Source organism: Boleophthalmus pectinirostris, unplaced genomic scaffold, assembly GCF_026225935.1.
Source record: "Boleophthalmus pectinirostris isolate CB_2022bp ecotype Guang Dong unplaced genomic scaffold, ASM2622593v1 HiC_scaffold_20, whole genome shotgun sequence".
Lineage (NCBI taxonomy): Eukaryota > Metazoa > Chordata > Actinopteri > Gobiiformes > Gobiidae > Boleophthalmus > Boleophthalmus pectinirostris.
This window is the reverse complement of record NW_026571153.1, coordinates 11748740-11768377: the sequence shown is the minus strand read 5'-3', so window position 1 is coordinate 11768377 and position 19638 is coordinate 11748740. Positions and strand designations below refer to the sequence as shown.

General features: G+C 38.1%; 1 protein-coding gene across 1 annotated transcript; it reads right to left on the bottom strand.

The window, feature by feature from the left end:
- Positions 1-291: 291 nt before the first annotated feature.
- On the bottom strand, positions 292-10995 carry si:dkey-185m8.2 (trichohyalin). Its single transcript, XM_020936435.2, is given in 4 exon segments — positions 292-4882; positions 4885-5481; positions 6933-7748; positions 10766-10995. Coding segments are annotated over 4 exon segments (5472 nt in total). The 5' UTR covers positions 10815-10995; the 3' UTR covers positions 292-872.
- Between the last annotated feature and the right edge of the window lie 8643 nt (positions 10996-19638).

The following is a 19638-nucleotide window of genomic DNA, read 5'->3' as shown; positions in this document are numbered from 1 at the left end:
GTAACTATACAAACTATGTTCTGTTTTCCAAAACATTCTTATCTGTGATGTAAATGTGGATTCATTATCATCAATTTCAATATCAAAAGATCATCATATTCACAAATTAAGTTTTACCTGGACTACATTTGATCTCAGTTAGATTTTGAAAGACCCTGTTCTCGTCTTGTAACTCTGTGTTGTAAGTTCGTGTCCACTCTGTGCTTGTGTGGTCCAACTACGTGATTGAAATCATTGCACGTTGCTTCTTATTTGGTGTTTTATTTGCTCTGTATGAAAATGAATCACGCGTCGAGGCTACGTAATTTTATTCATAGATATTTCCGTCATAAGGCACATTTTTACATATTAAAATGAAACCACGCAGCCAAACATATTTTAAAGTAAATAATATGTTTCTACAGTTGTTATACATCTCAACGTGACATGCGCAATTTAAGACATTTTTCATTTCATGCATAGAAAACTCAAAAGACCATTTAATATCTAACACAAGCACACCAATGCATTTGTATTGTCACTCTTATCATGAAATTCATATTTAAAATGAAAGCTAGCACCCTCTAATCAGTTGAATAGAGCGCGTAAGCCCAACCAATCTCCAGCGGCCTACAAAAACAATAATTTTATCTGGGAACAAAGATGCTAGTGATTTTGACTTGCTTCATTTGAAATTGTCAAATTAATTATTGGATTTTGGCAGTCGCAAATTAGCAAGATCCTAGTCAATGATGTTAAAGTAGTATTTTTTATTTTATTTTTTTTTACCAAATGGTAGCTTTTCAAAATAGCTGTTTGGATAAAATCATTTGTAATTGTATGCACTTAGTACCATTGACTTTAAATATTTGCAAAACTTAATTATCTTGAGCCTAGTCTGTTACTACCAAATCGTCTCTTTTGTTTATTGCTACAATTTCATTCATTTTCTCAAACAATCTCGCAGTGCTTGAGTTGTTTTTCTTGCTTGTCAATACATGATATCGGCCTTTACATTTCTCAATTATCCTTCTATGTTCCCCATTTCTCTGAATATGCTGTTCTATATTCACTCCTAAAGTCTCCCCCCATGTAAACAGCACCATTGCATTGTCCCAAATGTCACTTGCAACTAAATTAAGATTATATTCTATAGCTTTTCTGTATGTTTCTGTGCAGGTTAGAAAAACAGGCCATACTAAGATCACAATATCGGGCTCTGATTCACACCAACTTACTGCTTCTCGTATATTTTCTCTTGAAGTATTTGTACAATCTTGCCATTTCACTCCTTGCGGTTCAACAATTGATACCTCTCTTCCTTCTATCTCCCCTCTCCAATACCTAAAGTTTCCACCGTTTATTTGCGACATCTCTTCTTGTTTTCCTGCCAGGATGCGAACCCCAGATGGCGAACGTGCTGACCAGCTTTCCCTTAACATTAAGATAGTCAAATCGCTGGTTTCTTTGTAGTTTTTGGGACTCTTTGAAAGCCCTTTAAAGTCACTGATAACCTTTCCGCTATCTACTTCCTGTTTATTTTGCGACTCCATACTTTCATTTTCTTCTGCCATCTCATGTAGTGTTTCAAAGTGACAGTTATTACCTTTCGGACGTGCTAATTCAGCCATTTTCTGTACCCTGTCTTTTCTGCCGATATCCTGGTACATAAAGTCTTCTTCCTTATGTGTATAATCTAACTGATTTTGCCTTGTGCTTAGCTGCGTCTCTCTTTCTTGCAGACTAACTTCCCATTTATTTAAATTGTCAAACATTAGCCTATACTTTTGGTCTTTATGTTTTAGCTGTTGTTTGAGCGATGCTAATTCTTGGCCCATTTCGTTCAATTGTTGCGTGGTATAGCTGACATGCTTGTTTTGTGCGCTCAGCTCCGATGTCCAATTTATCAACTCTTGCTCTTGATTTTTTAAATTAAACTCTTTGTCTTTCAGCTCTTTCCCCTGGTCTTTCAACCCTCTCACTTTCTTTTGCAAATCTTGCCCGTGAAAATTTAACTCTTTTTGCTTTTCTTCAAGAATTTCTAACATTTTATCAAATTCTTTTTCCTTTTGTTCAAAATATTTTTGTCTCTCGCAATCTTTTTCATCGAGTTTGTTTTGTTTTGCAGTCAGAGCTACTTCCCACTGGACTAATTCTTCCTGCCTCTTTTCAAAATCCAGCACTTGCTCCTCAAAATTCAGTTTTTCATTTTTCCAAATTTCTATTTCTTTAAATTTCTGCTCCAAATCTTGTTTTTCCTCTTCATCTTTCTCTAGTTTCTCTGCTAACACTGCAAGTTGCTTTTCAAAGTCCTTTTTCAAATCTTCTTTTTCCTTTTGTAGGTGGCTACTGATTTGTCCTAACTCTAAAATCTCTTGTTTATAATTTTTACAAAATGTGTCAAATTCTGATTCTTTAAGTTTAAATTGTTCATCTTTCGCTTCATACTCTTCTTTCAACATTTTACATTTTAGTTCAAGCTTCTGAATCTCCTCTGCCATTTTTCCTTCCATTTCCTCAACTTTCTTTTGACTATCTTGTAAATTTTCCATAACTTCCAATGCTTTTTGTTGCTTTTCTTGTTGCAAAGATTGTATAACTTCATTTTTCTCATTGACAATAATCTCTAGTTCTTGATTTCTTCTTTCTATACTTCTTTCGTACTCCTGGATCAAGTTTGTCATCTCTCTCTCCATTTTTTGTGTCAGTTCATTCAGTTCTGCTTTTGTTTGTTCAATTATGAGTCTCATTTGATCACAGTCTATATCCTTCTCGGCCAGTCTCTCCTCCATTTCTCTTTCTTTGTTTCTGTAACCCTCCTCAACCTCTTCATAATTTCTGACACAGTTTTTCAACTCTTCAATTTCATGGACATAACTTTCTTGCATCTTTACAACTTCCTTATACTCCTCCTTTTTTAACATAACTTCATTTTGAATTTGCGCAATTTCATTAGTCAGTTTTTTGACTAATTTCTCATTTTCAGCATTTCTCTCAGTTTCATTTAAAAGTTTTTGTTTTATCTCATTTATCTCTTTATTACGAATTTCCAGCTGGAGCTCAGCCTCTTTCTTCTGGTTTACCAACATCTGTCCTCTTTCATTGTCCTTTTTTTGCAACATTTCTTCAATTTCTTTTAATTTCTCATTGAGCATTTGTATTAATTGTTCTTTCTCAACCAATTTTTCCTCAATCTGTCTCCATTCTTGGTCTTTTTTGGTTTGAAATTCTTGTAGTTTCTTCTCTTCTTCCTGTAAACACTCTTTCAACCTAAATATTTCTTGTTCTCTCTCTTGTAGTTTTGCCTGCACACCTGCCATACAATCCAACTCTTCCAATTGTTTTTGTTTCAGTTCTTCAATGTCAGTTACAAGTTTTTCAATTTCTTCTCCTTTTTCTTTCAAAATATTCTCAATTTCTTTATTTTTCCCATTAATCTCATCGGTATATTCACATTTGAGTTCTTGAATCTCCTTGTCTCTCTCCATAAAAAGCTGTTCTTTTTCATTTTCCAATATTGACATTTTTGCTTTCAGCTCTTCTTCATGCTTTAATTGCCTTGTCGCTATCTCTTTTTGTTTTTCTTCTAACATTTTAGCAAAATCCTCTCTCATTTTTTCAATTTCAGTTTTTTGTCTCTTCAGATTGTCTTGAATTTGCTCACTTAGCTTAATAATTTCTTCATTTTTCTCATATATTTCCAGTTTTTGATTTTCCACAATGGTTTGCTTTTCAGTTTCAAATTCTCTGGATTTTTCGTTTATCAATTCACAATATTTTTGTTCCATTGCAGCTAATTCTCTCTGCTTGATTTCCATGTTAGATTTAGCTTCTTTTGCCAGCTGGTCTTTTAAATGTTTGTTTTCTGATAATTTTTCATTCAACTCAGTTTGATGTTGCTTCAGAATTTGTTCAGTTTCTTCAAAATGCTGTATCCTCAACATCTCTAACTTAGTGTCCATTTCGCTAATTTTGTTTTTCATCTCATTGTCCGAAAGTAACCTAACTTCATCTAACTGTTTTTTATGTTGACAAGTCATCTCATCCATTTTCTTTAGCATTTCTTGTTTATTATTTTCAATCCTATCCAACGCTTTCTGCTTTTCATCGTTCATCGAGTTTATGTTTTGTTCAACCTCTGTTTCCTTTTCGCGTAGCAAGGTTTCAATTTTCGACATTTTAAACTCAAATTCGTTTAGTGCCATTTCTTTTTCTTGTTTTATTTTCTCAACGTCATCCTCATAACATTTTCTAGCTTGTTCCAAGTCTTCGTTTAACTTTGCCGCTTTCTCCTTCCACTCTGCGCATTCACTTATCGCCAATTTAACATTTTGTTGTAATTTTTGTACTATGTTTTCGCACTCTTTGAAAGCCTCTTTGTATTGTCGCTTCTCTTGTTCATGTCCGACTGCGATGCGTTCAAGTTCAAGTATTTTTGATTGTTGCTCGTCAGCTCGTTCAGTCAATTCTTCAACCTCTCTTTCTCTCATTTCAACTTTAAGACCTGCCTCTTCAGACTCACATTTACTTTTGTGTAGCTCGGCCAGTATCCTCTCATGCTCCACATTCAAATCTATTATTTCTCTTTCTTTGTCTTCTATCATCATTCTCATCCTTTCTTCCAGTTCTTCAACATTCTGATCAGTTCTCTTTTCCTCATCCTCCTCTTCTTCTTTTTTCAGATTCCCGGGCGATTTGGACTTTTTCTTGCGTTCAAAAAACCACCTCAAACTTTTCATCTCCCTCTCTCTCAGTTTTTTAAGCTCCGCCTCTTGTCGTGACATCTTCTCCTGCAGTTCTTTCAAACGCTGGCTGTATTTCTCATTTTTTTGCCTGGTCAACGTCTTCACTTCCTGGACTAACCCTGAAAATGCCTCACATCGATTTGTAGTGGCCATTTTTCCACTTTCTCCAGCAGTTCCGTCACCAGCGTTGAATTCTGTAACCCGTTTGCGTAGCTCATGGCGTGGTATCTTCCTTTACACTTTTCCAAGAGCATCTGCAACTCTTTCCCGCCTTTTTGAATATGTTTCTCGATACTAACCCCCTCTCGTAGTTGATCACAATGAGTAAATAGTAAAATTGTGTATCTCCAAATGTCCTCTCCTAACAGCTCTAAATGATTGCAAATATGACTTTCTCTAACCGCTGTATTGACTCGTAACGCTAACAAAAATGCGTGAGGACCTGGCGGGCATAAACCAACACTCGTGACTATCTCTCTTTTCACTCGTTCAGGTGTGGTGCCCATGACGCCTCCCTCCCATCCAGGTGTGTCCACTACAGTCACGTGCCGTTGGGAGACGTTCGCTTGTTGACGAATGCACTCCTCTGTAACCGTTCCAGCTTGGAATACGTCGGAATGACCCAAGATGGCGTTCCCAGCGGAGCTCTTTCCGGTCTCCCGCTCTCCCAAAAGAACGAGGCGGATTTCCGGAAGACGACGAGGGGTTTTGGAGAAGGAGTGGTGGCCGTCGGACTCGGACAACTGCAGATTGTCACCTACAGAAAAGAGGTAAAGAAAGGTTTAAGTTTTTAATATTATTGCACATAATTCCATCTTTTATTCATGGGCTTTTGCTTCTAGTTATATGCAACATTTTGTGACTTCCTATTCAAAAGATATACCATGATTTCTGGACTATTAGTCATTACTTTTCTCTCACACTCTGAACCCTAAAACTGTTTATTTACCATGTGATAAAATAAGTTAGGATGCTAAATTAACATTAGTGAGTGGGATACATTTTAATGACCCAAACGTGTTAAATGCAGGTGAGTAAATAAACAACAAGAAGAAATGGCTCAAACTTCAGTAGCCAGACATCCACTCATCTCATACTTGATCGATACAACTAGCCCCGTCCCTGAGAAAGCCTGAAATCTGCTGAAATCCTATAAGACACTGACATGATCCCAGACAGGACAGCGGTCCTTTCTACAGGAGACATGCTCAGTAGAACGTGAAGTGACGTAGACTGATAATTCTGTCTAATAATGTCGTTTTACTTCCGTGTTACAGGCACTGTATGTAAAAAAATGCACTGGTATTTAATCATTAAAAAAAATCTTTCTGTGTAAATATCTCAAGTTACAACAATACTATATCATCAACTTAAACTATACGATATATCGATATTTCAATATTTTTGCATACATCGAGTAACTGCTGCACTAACCTATTCTTACCACTATAATGACATGAAGCCTGGGGTCTAAAAGTAGCACTTAAACAAAGAGAGTCTTAAAGGTGCATTGTGTAACTTTTCTGGTGGAGGGCCCATCAAATGCTTTTCTCCATGGAGATGTTATTGCTTTGTCACATACATTTGACATATGGTATTAAACCTTTCTACACTGGAAAAAAACAGTATCTAGTTGAATTAAAATGACTTAAATTAAGTACATTTGACTTTATTTGAGCAGATTCAACTTGACAGGTAAAATGATCTACCAATTGAATAAGTTTGTTTTTCTTAATTCAAGCAACAGTAGATTTTGATTCTTATTTTAAGTGCAAAAAGTTGTAATTTTTCTTATCTTAAGCATAGCAAAATGTATTTTCATATTTTAAGTACAAAAAATCTTGTTCCACTGGCAGATCATTTTACTTGTCAAGTGAAATTTACTCAGCTCATGATAAAACTTTCTTAATTCAAGTCATCTTAACTTGGCTAGATTTAGTTTTTTATAGTATGTCTTCATGGAGACCAAACCACACCAAGTTACATGTCAGATCTGCAGCAAGTTGACCCCACTCACAGTCAGAATGCCTGTTTTCTAGGCGATTAAACCACCTGTAATTGAATAAATGTAGGATTACTAGGATTAGGATTGTGTAATGTCATACTGGGAAACATTTCAGGCAGGAGACAGACCCCCAACCAAAAAGTTACAGTAGTAACTAGTAGTTCTTGAAATACTTGTATACATATTGTGTTAAAAAAACTCACTGATCAGAGCGGTCTTGATGGTCCCTCTTTGCGCCTGGGCCTCCATCTGCCTCTGTCTCTTCCTCCTCTCTCTTGCTCTCCTCGTCCCGTCCACCTCCATCTCTGACAACACTGCAGCGTCCATACTCACGTGTTTACACCTCGCTTCTTTCTTCTCCACCATTTCTTTCAACTTCTTTATCAATTCTTTAACCTGTGTCCCTTCTTTGTTCCTGTTCTCCATTACGTGATATCTATTTTGACATTTTTGAAGGAGCTTTTGCAGTCCGGGACTAGTTTGAATGCGTTGTTCCATCGATACCAATCCTAACTCATCTCCTCTTGTGAATAGCACTATTGTGTATTCCCAAATGTTTCTCCCAAGTGGAAAAAGATGTTCCTCTATTTCTTTAATGTAATCTTCATTGACAGAAGCGCAGGATCTAAGCACAAGCAAAATGGCATGAGGCCCGGGGGGGCATAGAGTGACACTTCGTAAAGTCTCGCGTTTGACCCAATTCGGGGTGCTGTTGAGTGGGTAGTACCATTCCCATCCCGGGGTGTCAACCACTGTCACTTTAATCCCGTTCACATCCGCACGTCTTTTGATACATTCTTCAGTCGGTTTTCCATATTCAAATCCAGCTCCCAAAATGGTGTTCCCCGCTGCACTTTTTCCAGCTCCTTTTCTGCCCAGTAGGACCAGTCGGAGATCAGATATGGGAGAAAGGGGGGTGTGATGAGGTGAAGGAGACGCAGGGGTGGCCATGATGGACTGTAAACTGTAGTCTCTGAAGAAAGGTAGAAGCAGCTCCTCAGTGCAGCGGACTGGATAAGCTGTGAAAGACAAAACAGAAGTGGCCAATTATTACAACTTGTATTAAGCCGTATACTTGATATTACATTTCAACAGTGTATAGATTATTGTAAAACTATAATCCCAATAAGCCTACCATATTTTTCGGACTATAAAACCCACCGGATTATAATTTTGCAATATTAATAATGTTGAATACTCTGGCCTGTTTTCATACATAAAATGCACTGGATTATAAAGCGCATTAAGCAAAACAAACAACACTTGAGACTGATCCCCTAGCCTAGGCATCCACCATCCATTGGCAGATCATGGCGTAATTCGCCCGGTGTTGTCTCCCTGCCTTGGTGATTGTGTACTATGAATGTGAATGTGGGTGGATAATTTAAGTTTATGTCCTTCGAGGAGCACTCAAACATATGTTGCACTCTTAAATAATCCAGGCGAATGATTCCGTTTTGCAAAGTTTATTTTATCCAAGCGGTTCAATACATTCGAGGCACACAGGGCTACAACACTTGAGTGCAGGCCACACTCACAACACTGGATGGGCGTGTCTTACCTACTTTTATTGCTGGACCCCCAACTATCGGCACCACCCATTTCCTGGCCGCTCTCGATGCTACAGTGTATTTTAATTACATGATAAATACTATATAATTTAACATTTCATCCAAAATATATACATTGAGTAATAATGTGTTTAATGCAGCTTTGCCACATTTGTTTGCGTTTTCCAGAAACAAAACTTAAAACCACATGGATAATTTGCATAAACTATAAACACTGAAAAAAAACCTTCTTGTGCACTGATTTGGTCAGCTTCTGTCGGACTAATGGACATGACTCAGTGGAGGTCAGTAAGCACAACCAGAATTAATACATAAGGCGCATTGTCGATTTTTGAGAAAATTAACGCATTTTAAGTGCACCTTATAGCCCGAAAAATACGGTATAATGGGAAAGTTGCAATGCAATGCAATTTGAACATTCAAAAGATTATAACAGTGCTATTTTTTTAGTATACATTTGCAAGTATGATTCAGTTTTGGATCAACCATATGCATAAAAAGTAATTATTATTTTTATTTATATATTATTATTTATATATAGATGTTACTAAAATCTTCTTGTGGTGAACGTACTGTAAAATCTGTGCCCTGATATCACTGTATTTTAATTCATTTGTTGTTGTTTTATTATTATAGTCTAAATACTATTTTCAAATGTATCTTTAGACAAAACATCACCTCCTCAAAATCAAAGTTTAAAAGCCATCAACTATCAGCTATTACTAATGATGAAAGGCTTTTTAAAATTAAACTAATATGGGGAAAAATGCATACACTGAGACTTGAATACATGACAGGCATATATTGATTTGGAGTCAATAATCTGTGAGTAAAATCCTGTATTTTTTATATTTATGGCTGAGAAGTTTTTGGCTACATCCAGGTTAGAAGTTTTGAATAAAAGTGAGCAAAATGTACAAGGACATTTTACCTAATAACTTGTTTATCTGTAAACTCTTCACTTTTAAAAGGCCACAAATGTATTATAATCTTTGTTGTTAAATAAATGACATGTTCAATGCCATTTGAGGGTAAAACAGCACAGATGTAGTGCTTGATAACCAACTTCACCAGTTAATTAAACATTAAATTATTTTTAAAAGATTGGAAAACCAAGGCTGGTACTTTTTTGGTTAATTAAATTAAATTGGTGAGCACATGGCACAACAACTTCTGCTTTTATAAACAAACAAAACAAAACAAAAAACTACTGTACCCTACTGCTTCATAATGTAGGATACAGGATAACCTTTCAAGAGATGTTTATGGAATATTGTAGGAATTATTTCTATGGTAAGGCAATAATGTGTCCACTGCATTTGACCCGTTCTACACAGGGTCTACGGCAACCTGACTGGAGCAGTGGACCCATCCCCAGGTCTTGAGCTGGTTTACATGGTCAGGAGTACCTTAGCTGGAGGATTACTTTAGTTTATGCATTACAACAACTGTAAAAATGTCATATGTCACAATTTAGTTATATGATAATATCTTGACAACTTGAGTAGTCCTTAGTGTTAACTACATTATTGCTTATTATTATGACTTTCCGAGGGTGCTCAGGAAGGAGCAACTAAACACAAGCCTGCTGGTGACCTTCTACTGTTCCACCTCTGAGCCTGCTGACCTATGCTGTGTCAGTGTGGCACTCGAGCTGCACAGAGGCCAACAGGACGCGTCTGCAGAGGGTGACCAACACTGCACAGAAAATTATTGGCTGCCCTCTTTTCCATATCCACCATCTACAACTCCGGGTGTCTCAGCAGGGCCAGGAACATCATAAAGGACAATGCCCACCTTGGCCTTCACCTCTTCATCCTGTTGCCTTCTGGCAGGTGCTTCAGGTCCATACCAGCCAGAACAAACAGACAGGTGACAGCTTCTCTCCCAAAGCTGTCACCACTAAACTCAAGTTTGCACTGAGAACTGTTAATTTGCAAAGTCAGTGCCAGTGTTATCGCTACAATTTTAATGCTGCTAGCCACTCAAGTCACTTTAGTCTTAAGTCTGTTTCTAATGGTATGTGTCTGTCTGTCTGTGTACCCCTGAGGGGTTTTGCACAAGTTTTATTATAGTAGTTTTAGTTTTATGATATTATATTTTATTATACTGCGCTGTGTGCACTTTGAAGGAGCAGTTCTCCATCTCATTGTACTGTATATAATGCCAATAAAGGCTTTCTATTCTATTCTATTATTTAAAAGCAATAACCTAGAATTGTTCACCAACATAAACAGTCAAATGAACAGAAAGTAAGCAGACAAAACAAAACATTAAGAATAAAAACAGACATTCAGAATTAAGCAATGAATGCAGTTAAGCAATTAAACAGGTTAATGAAAACTTACCAACAATGAACAGACCTCAATTTGATATTTTTCACCAAATTTAAAAGATATTTTACAAGATATTTTACAGTACAGATATTTGACAGTAATGAGGAAGTTTAAATTGAACAAACTTACCTTCATTGGTGTCCGTGCTGTGACCGGTGCTGCTGCGATCTGCCTCCATCACGTCCGTCCACTCTTCCTCCTTTTTATCTTCCTCTTTCTACTTCCTGTTTCTCTTTTAAAACTAAGTAAGTATTTCTTCACTATTGTCAGCAGGAGTGTCAAATACAAACCTTTTCGAATTCGAACTAGTGTGAAAGCGAGACACACGTTTGTAAGTCACGTGGTCATTTGTGGTTTTCCTCATTTCACTTGACAGGAAGTGTAAGGGTATGTCATAGAGAGGACTTGAGAAATATGATCAGGCAAATGAGATAAGAGTCATCTTTATTGTCATTACGCTTGTACAAAATACAATGGTGATTATAACTTAATTGTATCCGTAAGGTTGTATATGTATGATAGGCATGATATTTGTACTACTATTGTACTAAAAAACATTAATGATCTATTCAATTCAGTGGCACTAGAGGATCATATATCAAATCCCTGGATCCTTAAATGCAACACAATTTGATGCCAATTGTGACACACAGTAATGTGTTTTCACATTATGTTTTATTTTTTGTATGTATTGGTAGTAAATAACTGTAATTACACCCTCACGCCAGTAGGTGGCGCATGACTACTCGAGAGGGTATTATGAGGTCGGAGGTCCTCCTCTCCAATTCCAGGTGCCACAGGGGGGCGCCAGTGGCAAAAAACTGTCGTTGTGTCCTTAGGCAAGACACTTCACCCACATTGCCTAGTATGAAAGTGGTGTGAGCGTGAGTGATGGTGGTGGTCGGAGGGGCCGATGGCGCAGATTGGCAGCCATCAGTCTGCCCCAGGGCAGCTGTGGCTACAGTAGTAGCTTACCATCACTGAGTGTGTGGAGTGACTGAATAATGAACTGTAAAGTGCTTTGGGTATCTTGAAAGGCGCTATATAAATGCAATCAATCAATCAATCAATATGGCAGAAGCGAGGCATAGAGAAACTTGACGGTTGCCTGTCTCATTCTTTCCTTGGGTTTTACAGGTCAGTATCAAAGTAAAAACCACATCATTTGGGTCATAAACAAGTAATAAACACAGCTAGTCATGAGGGTATAAATCAGTTGCTAAATACTGTGTTTTTGTTAAGTTTAACCATGTAAATAGACATGAAAAGACAGGTCAAAGCAAAGCTACGGGCGCCATTTTGAGTTTATTGCGCATTTATTTTAAGCTCCCGTTTTCGTAACTGCAAATGTGTAAAAGTGCTCCGACATCGTTTTGATTATAAAAGTGTAAAGATTAAGTTCATAAGTAAAAGTTAAAAAGGGTCTTAAACTAAAGCTAAAAGCCAGTCAGTAGTAACGGTTACTACCATGAATTGCATGGTAGTAACCGTTACTACTGACTGAGGAGCCGTTAAGGTGGCAGTTATACAGTAAAGACAGTTTGTTAAAAACAGACCAGCTGCGGTTGTAGAAACTGATAAGCGTATTTTGGTTACAATGTAAGAATTAAATATTAATTCTTTCCTTGTGTTTTATAAGAAACATTTAATCTGCCCAACAGGCCCAGAACTTGGGTCTGTTACACAGTGATAATAGATTTACATACGATGCTTTGACATTCAAACTGCGGTGAGGGGAGACCACTATTTCCTTTGCCAACTCACTTCCTGTCAACAAATTTCAGTACATGCTTCATTTGAGTATTGAGCATGTTCTCGTTTATGTAATTCGGTGCTTAAAAACTTTCCATAACAGGTCATGTAAATAAAAATATTATAATTTATATGTAGTGTAGTTGTTATGCAAACATAGCAACTTAAAATGACCCAAATTGATCTAAAAATTAAATGTATGATGATAAACTACAATATAAACCATGCATTTCAAAATTTATTATAATTAGATTTCTTCTGTTTTTGCTTGTGATATTTTTGAGTCTATACTTTTATAATGACAAACACCTGGCTTTTTTTTTTTTTTTTTTTTCACAAATGTACTAGTATGCAAATTACCCCCCAAAATACTAGGACCAGTACAGAATGTCATTAAAACACTATATAGACAATTTAGTAGCAAAAAAAAGTTAATTTAGTGTTGAGTCCCACTTTAAAGACACATTTAAATAGCTCTGAATAGACTTTTTGTTTGCCCTTCGTCATTGCTGTCGTTGCGGTAACAGTTACATGGTACAACCTCTCCGTTTCTCCACATAAATAACCATGATTCACTCGTTCCTGCTACTCTCTTCTGGGTTTTCTAAAAGCAGTCATTGTTTATGGAATAGCCTGTATTAATTCAGACCCATTTACTCCATAGAGCTGCATGTCTAAGTGTTCACTGCTTATTACTGTGATGGACTAGTTGTTAATATGCTTTTTGTACACGTCAAATGAATTACTCCTTATTAGGCTCCCTGCAGTGCCAGCACTTTTCTGCAATGTACGAAATATGAATGAAAATGGTCTCTAATATCTCCTGTCAATGTTCATCATGTTCATTCAGTCATGTTTCTGTCTTAAAGCAATGTCAATTTACATTTTAGTAATTAAATCATCCGTGAATTAAGCGTCCAAAATAAATAAAAAATATAACCTATATGTACAGTGTAGTAGTAGTGGAAATTTTTAGCTGTGGTTATTGGTGGGCGGTGCTCATGCATTTGCAGTCCAGCTATAGATTTATTTTTGTATAAGAGTTAGACAAAGGCTGTGTTCATACTAGTAAAACTAAGAGATAAGGCTTGTTACACTACTTTACCAATTTTTATACTATAAAACATATTTTTAGACAATAGAATATGAATTTCTGCATAAGATAACGGTAGTTTATTTAATATTACTACTTTGCCTTATGCTAGTTCTGTTATAGTATATTATAGTATGTTCTAAAACTATTTAAGGTCCAGTTATGCCCTGTTCATGTGATTTTTGAGTATTGGTAATTCTTCTATTTGTGCTAAAACTTGACTTTGCTGCTTCTTACATCACCTGTTTGTCTCCATGTCGATATATAAGTTCAATAACAAACTTAGCGCTGTGTTTTTTGTAAGCTATTTGTAAGCCACTGGCCCTTTCCTTTATTCAGTCATCATTATGGCTGGGTATCATTCAGAAGTTGGCGATACGATACATACCTCGATACATAGGCCACGATACAATACGTATCTCGATACAGTGAACTTTCGATTTGATGTGATTCAATACAATATATTTCTAATCAATTTGATATGGTTCAGTAAAAAATAAAGGCTAAATCATGGCTGTAATAATAAAAGTCTTTGTTAAACCACTTCATGAGCAAAGTTAATACGAAACACAAACATTTTAATCGTCAGAACCGTGAAAATGTCAAATGTGTCGTATAAATGAGTTTCCTTCCTCTTAACAAGCAACAAAACTGTAGCGCTGTAACAAAATAATTTAGTAAAATATACCAAAAAATACTCTTGGTGATATATTGGTACAGCAGCCCATGATATTGATACTGTATCATCACATTAAATGATACAATATATTGATATTTCAATAAACACACCCCTAGTCATCATTTAAAGGTCCTATATTATGCTAAAAATTCCTGCGTGAACTTAAAGCCATGTTATAATATTGTTACCTCATCGCAAACACACCTGGCGTTGTGTTTCGTTTCATTCACACATGCTTGAGTAACACTTTATTATGTGTGACTACACCTCCAAAGCTCAAAATGCTCCGTTCCACCTTGTGATGTCATGTAGTCTTAGTTTTCATGCTAACAGAAACTTTTTACCTTTTGTTTAGTAGACATTACCAATTCCAGGGCTGAAATGATCCAAATGATATCTAGTGTAAATGTGTGGGGTTTAAAAACACAGTGGAGCACTTCATGTATTACCACATCACAATCCTCCTTAACTATGCATAAATATGTTTGTGTGTTTAACATCCATCCATCCATTTTCGTCCGCTTATCCAGGGCCGGGTCGCGGGGGCAGCAGCCTAAGCAGGGACTCCCAGACTTCCTTCACCCCAGACACGTCCTCCAGCTCCTCCGGGGGGACCCCGAGGCGTTCCCATGCCAGCCGAGAGACATAGTCCCTCCAGCGTGTCCTGGGTCTTCCCCGGGGCCTCCTCCCGGTGGGACATGCCCGGAACACCTCCCGAGGGAGGCGCCCAGGAGGCATCCGGAACAGATGCCCGAGCCACCTCAACTGGCTCCTCTCGACGTGGAGGAGCAGCGGCTCTACTCCGAGCTCCTCCCGTGTGACTGAGCTCCTCACCCTATCTCTAAGGGAGCGCCCAGCCACCCTGCAGAAGAAATCCTGTGGTCCCCAAACCGGACCCCCTCCGACCCCTGACTGCGCCTAGAAATGGTGCCACGTGCACTTATGGGCACCCTTGCGCTCGAACATGGTGTTCGTTATGGACAAGCTGTGACTAGCACAGAAGTCCAATAACAAAACACCGCTCGGGTTCAGATCAGGGAGGCCGTTCCTCCCAATCACCCCTCTCCAAGTGTCACTGTCGTTGCCCACGTGGGCGTTGAAGTCCCCCAGGAGAACAACGGAGTCCCCGGTCGGTGCACTGTCTAGTACCCCTCCCAAGGACTCCAAGAAGGCCGGGTACTCAACACTGCTGTTCGGCCCGTAGGCCGACACCACAGTGAGAGACCTGTCCCCGACCCGAAGGCGCAGGGACGCGACCCTCTCGTTCACCGGGGTGAACTCCAACACACAGCGACTGAGCTGTGGGGCAATGAGCCCACACCAGCCCGCCGCCGCTCCCCGCGGCCAACGCCAGAGAAATGGAGAGTCCAGCCCCTCTCAAGGAGTTGGGTTCCAGAGCCCAAACTGTGCGTGGAGGTGAGGCCGACTATATCTAGTCGGTAATGCTCAACCTCCCGCACAAGCTCAGCCTCCTTCTCCCCCAGCGAGGTGACATTCCATGTCCCCAGAGCTAGTCTCCATGTCCGGAGATCTGGTCGCCGAGGCCCCCGCCGTCGACTGCCGTCCAGATCTCTCTGCACCGGCCCCATATGGATCCTCCCGCGGGTGGTGGGCCCACGTGAGGACGGCCCCACGTCGCTCCTTCGGGCTGAGCCCGGCCGAGCCCCGTGGGGGGAGGCTCGGCCACCAGGCGCTCGCTGGCGAGCACCCACCCCAGGCCTGGCTCCAGGGTGAGGCCCCGGTGACGCCAATCCGGGCGACGTAACTGGCCTTGCTGGTACACTCATCATAGGGGCTTCTGAACCGTTTTTCGTCTGACCCGTCCCCCCGGACCTGTTTGCCTTGGGTGACCCTACCAGGGGCATGAAGCCCCCGACAACATAGCTCCCGGGATCATTCGGGCACTCAAACCCCTCCACCACGATAAGGTGACGGTTCAAGGAGGGGTGTGTTTAACATGTGTGAATGAATCAAAACACAACTCCAGGTTTGTTTGAGATGAGTAAACATTGTAAGATAGATCAGAAAATAGTGTAGTATGGGCCTTTAAGATCTTTCAACATTTCACAGTTGTTGAAAATCTTGAAAAACCTTAACCTTAAATGAAAAGTTTGAGAATTAATGATCTGCTCTATGGAGTCATCAAATGTTACCAACTTATAGAAGTTTCTAAAGATTTTTTTCCCCATGAAGTCAACACTACACTTATGATTATTACGTTGGTATGTGAGTATATTAAATTGGTATTGATTTTATAAATACGTTTTTACCCTACTGTTATGCTTGTTGTCCGGAGTCACATTTTTCTCTTTGGCCTTGCCCACTGTCACTAAAAGAGGAGATTGTGATAAAGGAAAGATATTGCCAGACCAATTGAATGGAAGTGGACTGGCCATAGTGGGAAATAACAGCAATACAATCTCAGAGTAAATTAGTTTTTGGACAAATGGCCCTCAGAGAAAACTTGTTGAATGAACTTTCTATTTCTTATTGATTTGTACTTGTGCTATACTACATGGGCTCAGACAAGGTTTTGCTATTCTAGTACACTGAGTTATGTCCAAGTGAAGACAAGACGATCCACTCAATGAAGAATAATAATCTTTATCTTACTTTTAATATATATCTTGAACTGTGCAACTTTTCTCAATGAGATGTTGTTATTGCTTTGCTTGAAATGTTACTCATTATGGCATTAATCTTGTCTATTCATGGAGATAAACGGACAAATGACATGTCAGATCTGTGGAGAGGGAACCCCGATCACACTCAAAGTGTATTTCGATGATATTCAGTGAAGATATTTATGAGCAATACAAACTCCTAATGCATCTGCTCAATTTAATTTCTCTCCAGCGACTAGGTCAGGAACCGGAATACACCCTGGAAGAACCCTGGAAGAACCCTGGAAGTACGAGTCTGGGCACCAGCCACTCAGTGAAGAGACATACATTCTGTGTTGGCAACGATTCCCAAGATCAAGGATTTAAAGCTGGAACAAAGAGAATGTTCGGTGAATTTTTTCGGTGAAAACAAGGGAAAAGACGTTATTGCCCTTCTTCCTACGGGATTTGGGAAAAGCTTAATATACCAGTTAGCCCCGTTAGCGGCGCCTTACATATGTCACAACCAAATAGCAGCGATTGGTTAAATAAAAAAGTACCTGCCTACCGTCGAGCGAACAAATTCTAACGCTGCAAGGTCAGACAGTTTCTAAAAAGTGAAACCGGCTGATGAATCAGGCTAACAAACACCTACTGAGGTAATGCAAAGTAGATTTCTTTAATTCCATACTGTGGAACATTTCAGGCAAAGACCCTCATTATAAAAGTTACAAAGTGCACCTTTAAATGTACTGGTTATTTTCATATTTATTATTTCCATATTTTTAACTTGTGTTGTCGTATTCCCATTTAGTGAACAACTCGTTTTGTTTTCTGGACCACTGACTCTTTCTTTTGATTGATTGACTGATAGATTAGTTGCTAGGCCGTTGATCTTGCCATATTACAACAGCAGAAAATAGCAATAATGAAAATTTCTCATGCCCCAAACATAGTGTTTTGCCTATATTTCTAAACTTTGTAAACTATGAATAAAAACATGGACTGAATAACATAAGATGCATTTATGTTACTTTTATGTGACCAAAAGCGTTGTCAGTAAGAAGGTTAGAAAAGAGTAGTTTGATATTCCCGCTAAAGCAACTTGGGTTTAGATTTGAGAAATGACAACACCAAAAATAGTGCAAAAAATAAATAAATTGTTGGTTTAACCTGGACAGAATCTACTTATAACACTGTAAAAAATAGAAAATACCAATTCACTGTGGAAAGATAAATAGCACTTGTATTGGCTTTTTATTTTGTGGTTGCGCTAAATTACCCAATAACTTTGTCAACAAACCAGTCAATCCAAAATTCACCTGATGTGGATTGTGAATTATCGTAAAATGACATACTTTGGCAGTTTTACCTGGAAATGTAATAAATCAACACGAGGACCACAAACCAAAGTCATATCAAATGACAGTGTTTGATAGACCACAACTTTGAACCGGTCTATTTTATTCAACGTAAACATTAGAATTGGTAAAACCAAACTATAAATACATTCATCCTTAAAAAGACCAACTGTAAGTATATAAATAGTTATTGTAATAATGTCTTCAAATGAGCACTTTTCATCTTGGCTCAAGTGTGCTGAGAATTTTATAGAAAGGGCTCATTGTGGGCTTTTTTGGTGGCAGATCTGCTACTTGTTTTTATGAAGAGGTTACTGCTTAACCTTGCATGCATTTTGTGACTAATATTTTTATTTCTCATAACGTGAAAAATATGAAAAATATATGTTTTAACTCATGTTTGAAATGTTTTTATTCTGAATTTAAGTTGATTAATTTTTAAGTATACATTTTCAGTGTGTTTTAAAATTTGTTTAAAATTCAAAATACTAATTCACCTTAAATATTATGCAGAAATATTTTCAAGCCCTCAAATTCCACAGTTGTAACAGTTTTGAAGATGGTGTAAAGCCAGCAGCCAAAACATGTCAACAAGATAAATGAATGAATTCATTAATTAATCACTGTATTTATATGGCACCTTTCAAGACACCCAAAGTGCTTTACAGAGCATTATTCATTCACTCCCCACACAGTAGTGGTAAGCTACTACACACCTGCCCTGGGGCAGACTGACATCTTCTATTGTCATTAAAAAGAAGACAAAATTTATGTTTTTGGATTAGTCAAAATACAATAGGCAACCTTTTCAACATAGACTAGCCTAGCGCCCTTCCCACTCGTACCCTCCATCCTTCTAGTGCCCTTCGTTCTTTCTATCACTTGACTTCACATAATTATTATGCTATTTTTGCTTTTTTGGAACACTGTAATTAAGTAACAAGACTACTACTACATAAGGTAACCTTAGACTTCAAAATAGATTAGCCTAGTACCCTCCCCACTTATTAAGAAGTTGCCGATACAATACATAAATCAATGCATAGGTCGCGAGTGTAAAATTTATGTGAAAAAATTTGTAGTGAAGATGCCCACTGCCAAGGCATTTGCAATTAGTCCTATGTGCCACAACCAGAAAATGCACTTTCTATTTTATTTAAACATAATGTATACTTAAAAATTCAGCAGTTGAAATTCAGAATGAAAATAATTTGAACTTGAACATGTTTTTTAAGCATTAAAAACTATTCAAAGTGAGTAATTCAGCAGCATTTAAATTTAAAAATCTCATGAAACAAATGATCTTCCATAGAAAAACTTATTGTTAGTGAGCCTGGCCCCACAGATCTGACCTGTGACTTGGCTTGGTGGGGCCAGTTGATTAAATCCATGGAGATTATATCAGAACATCTCCATGGAGAAAAGCAGGTGGTGGCCATTTACCTGATAAGCTATTTTAAATGCATATTTTCTTGAAAAGGACAATGGAATCATGTTCTTTGTAAATTCTTAAT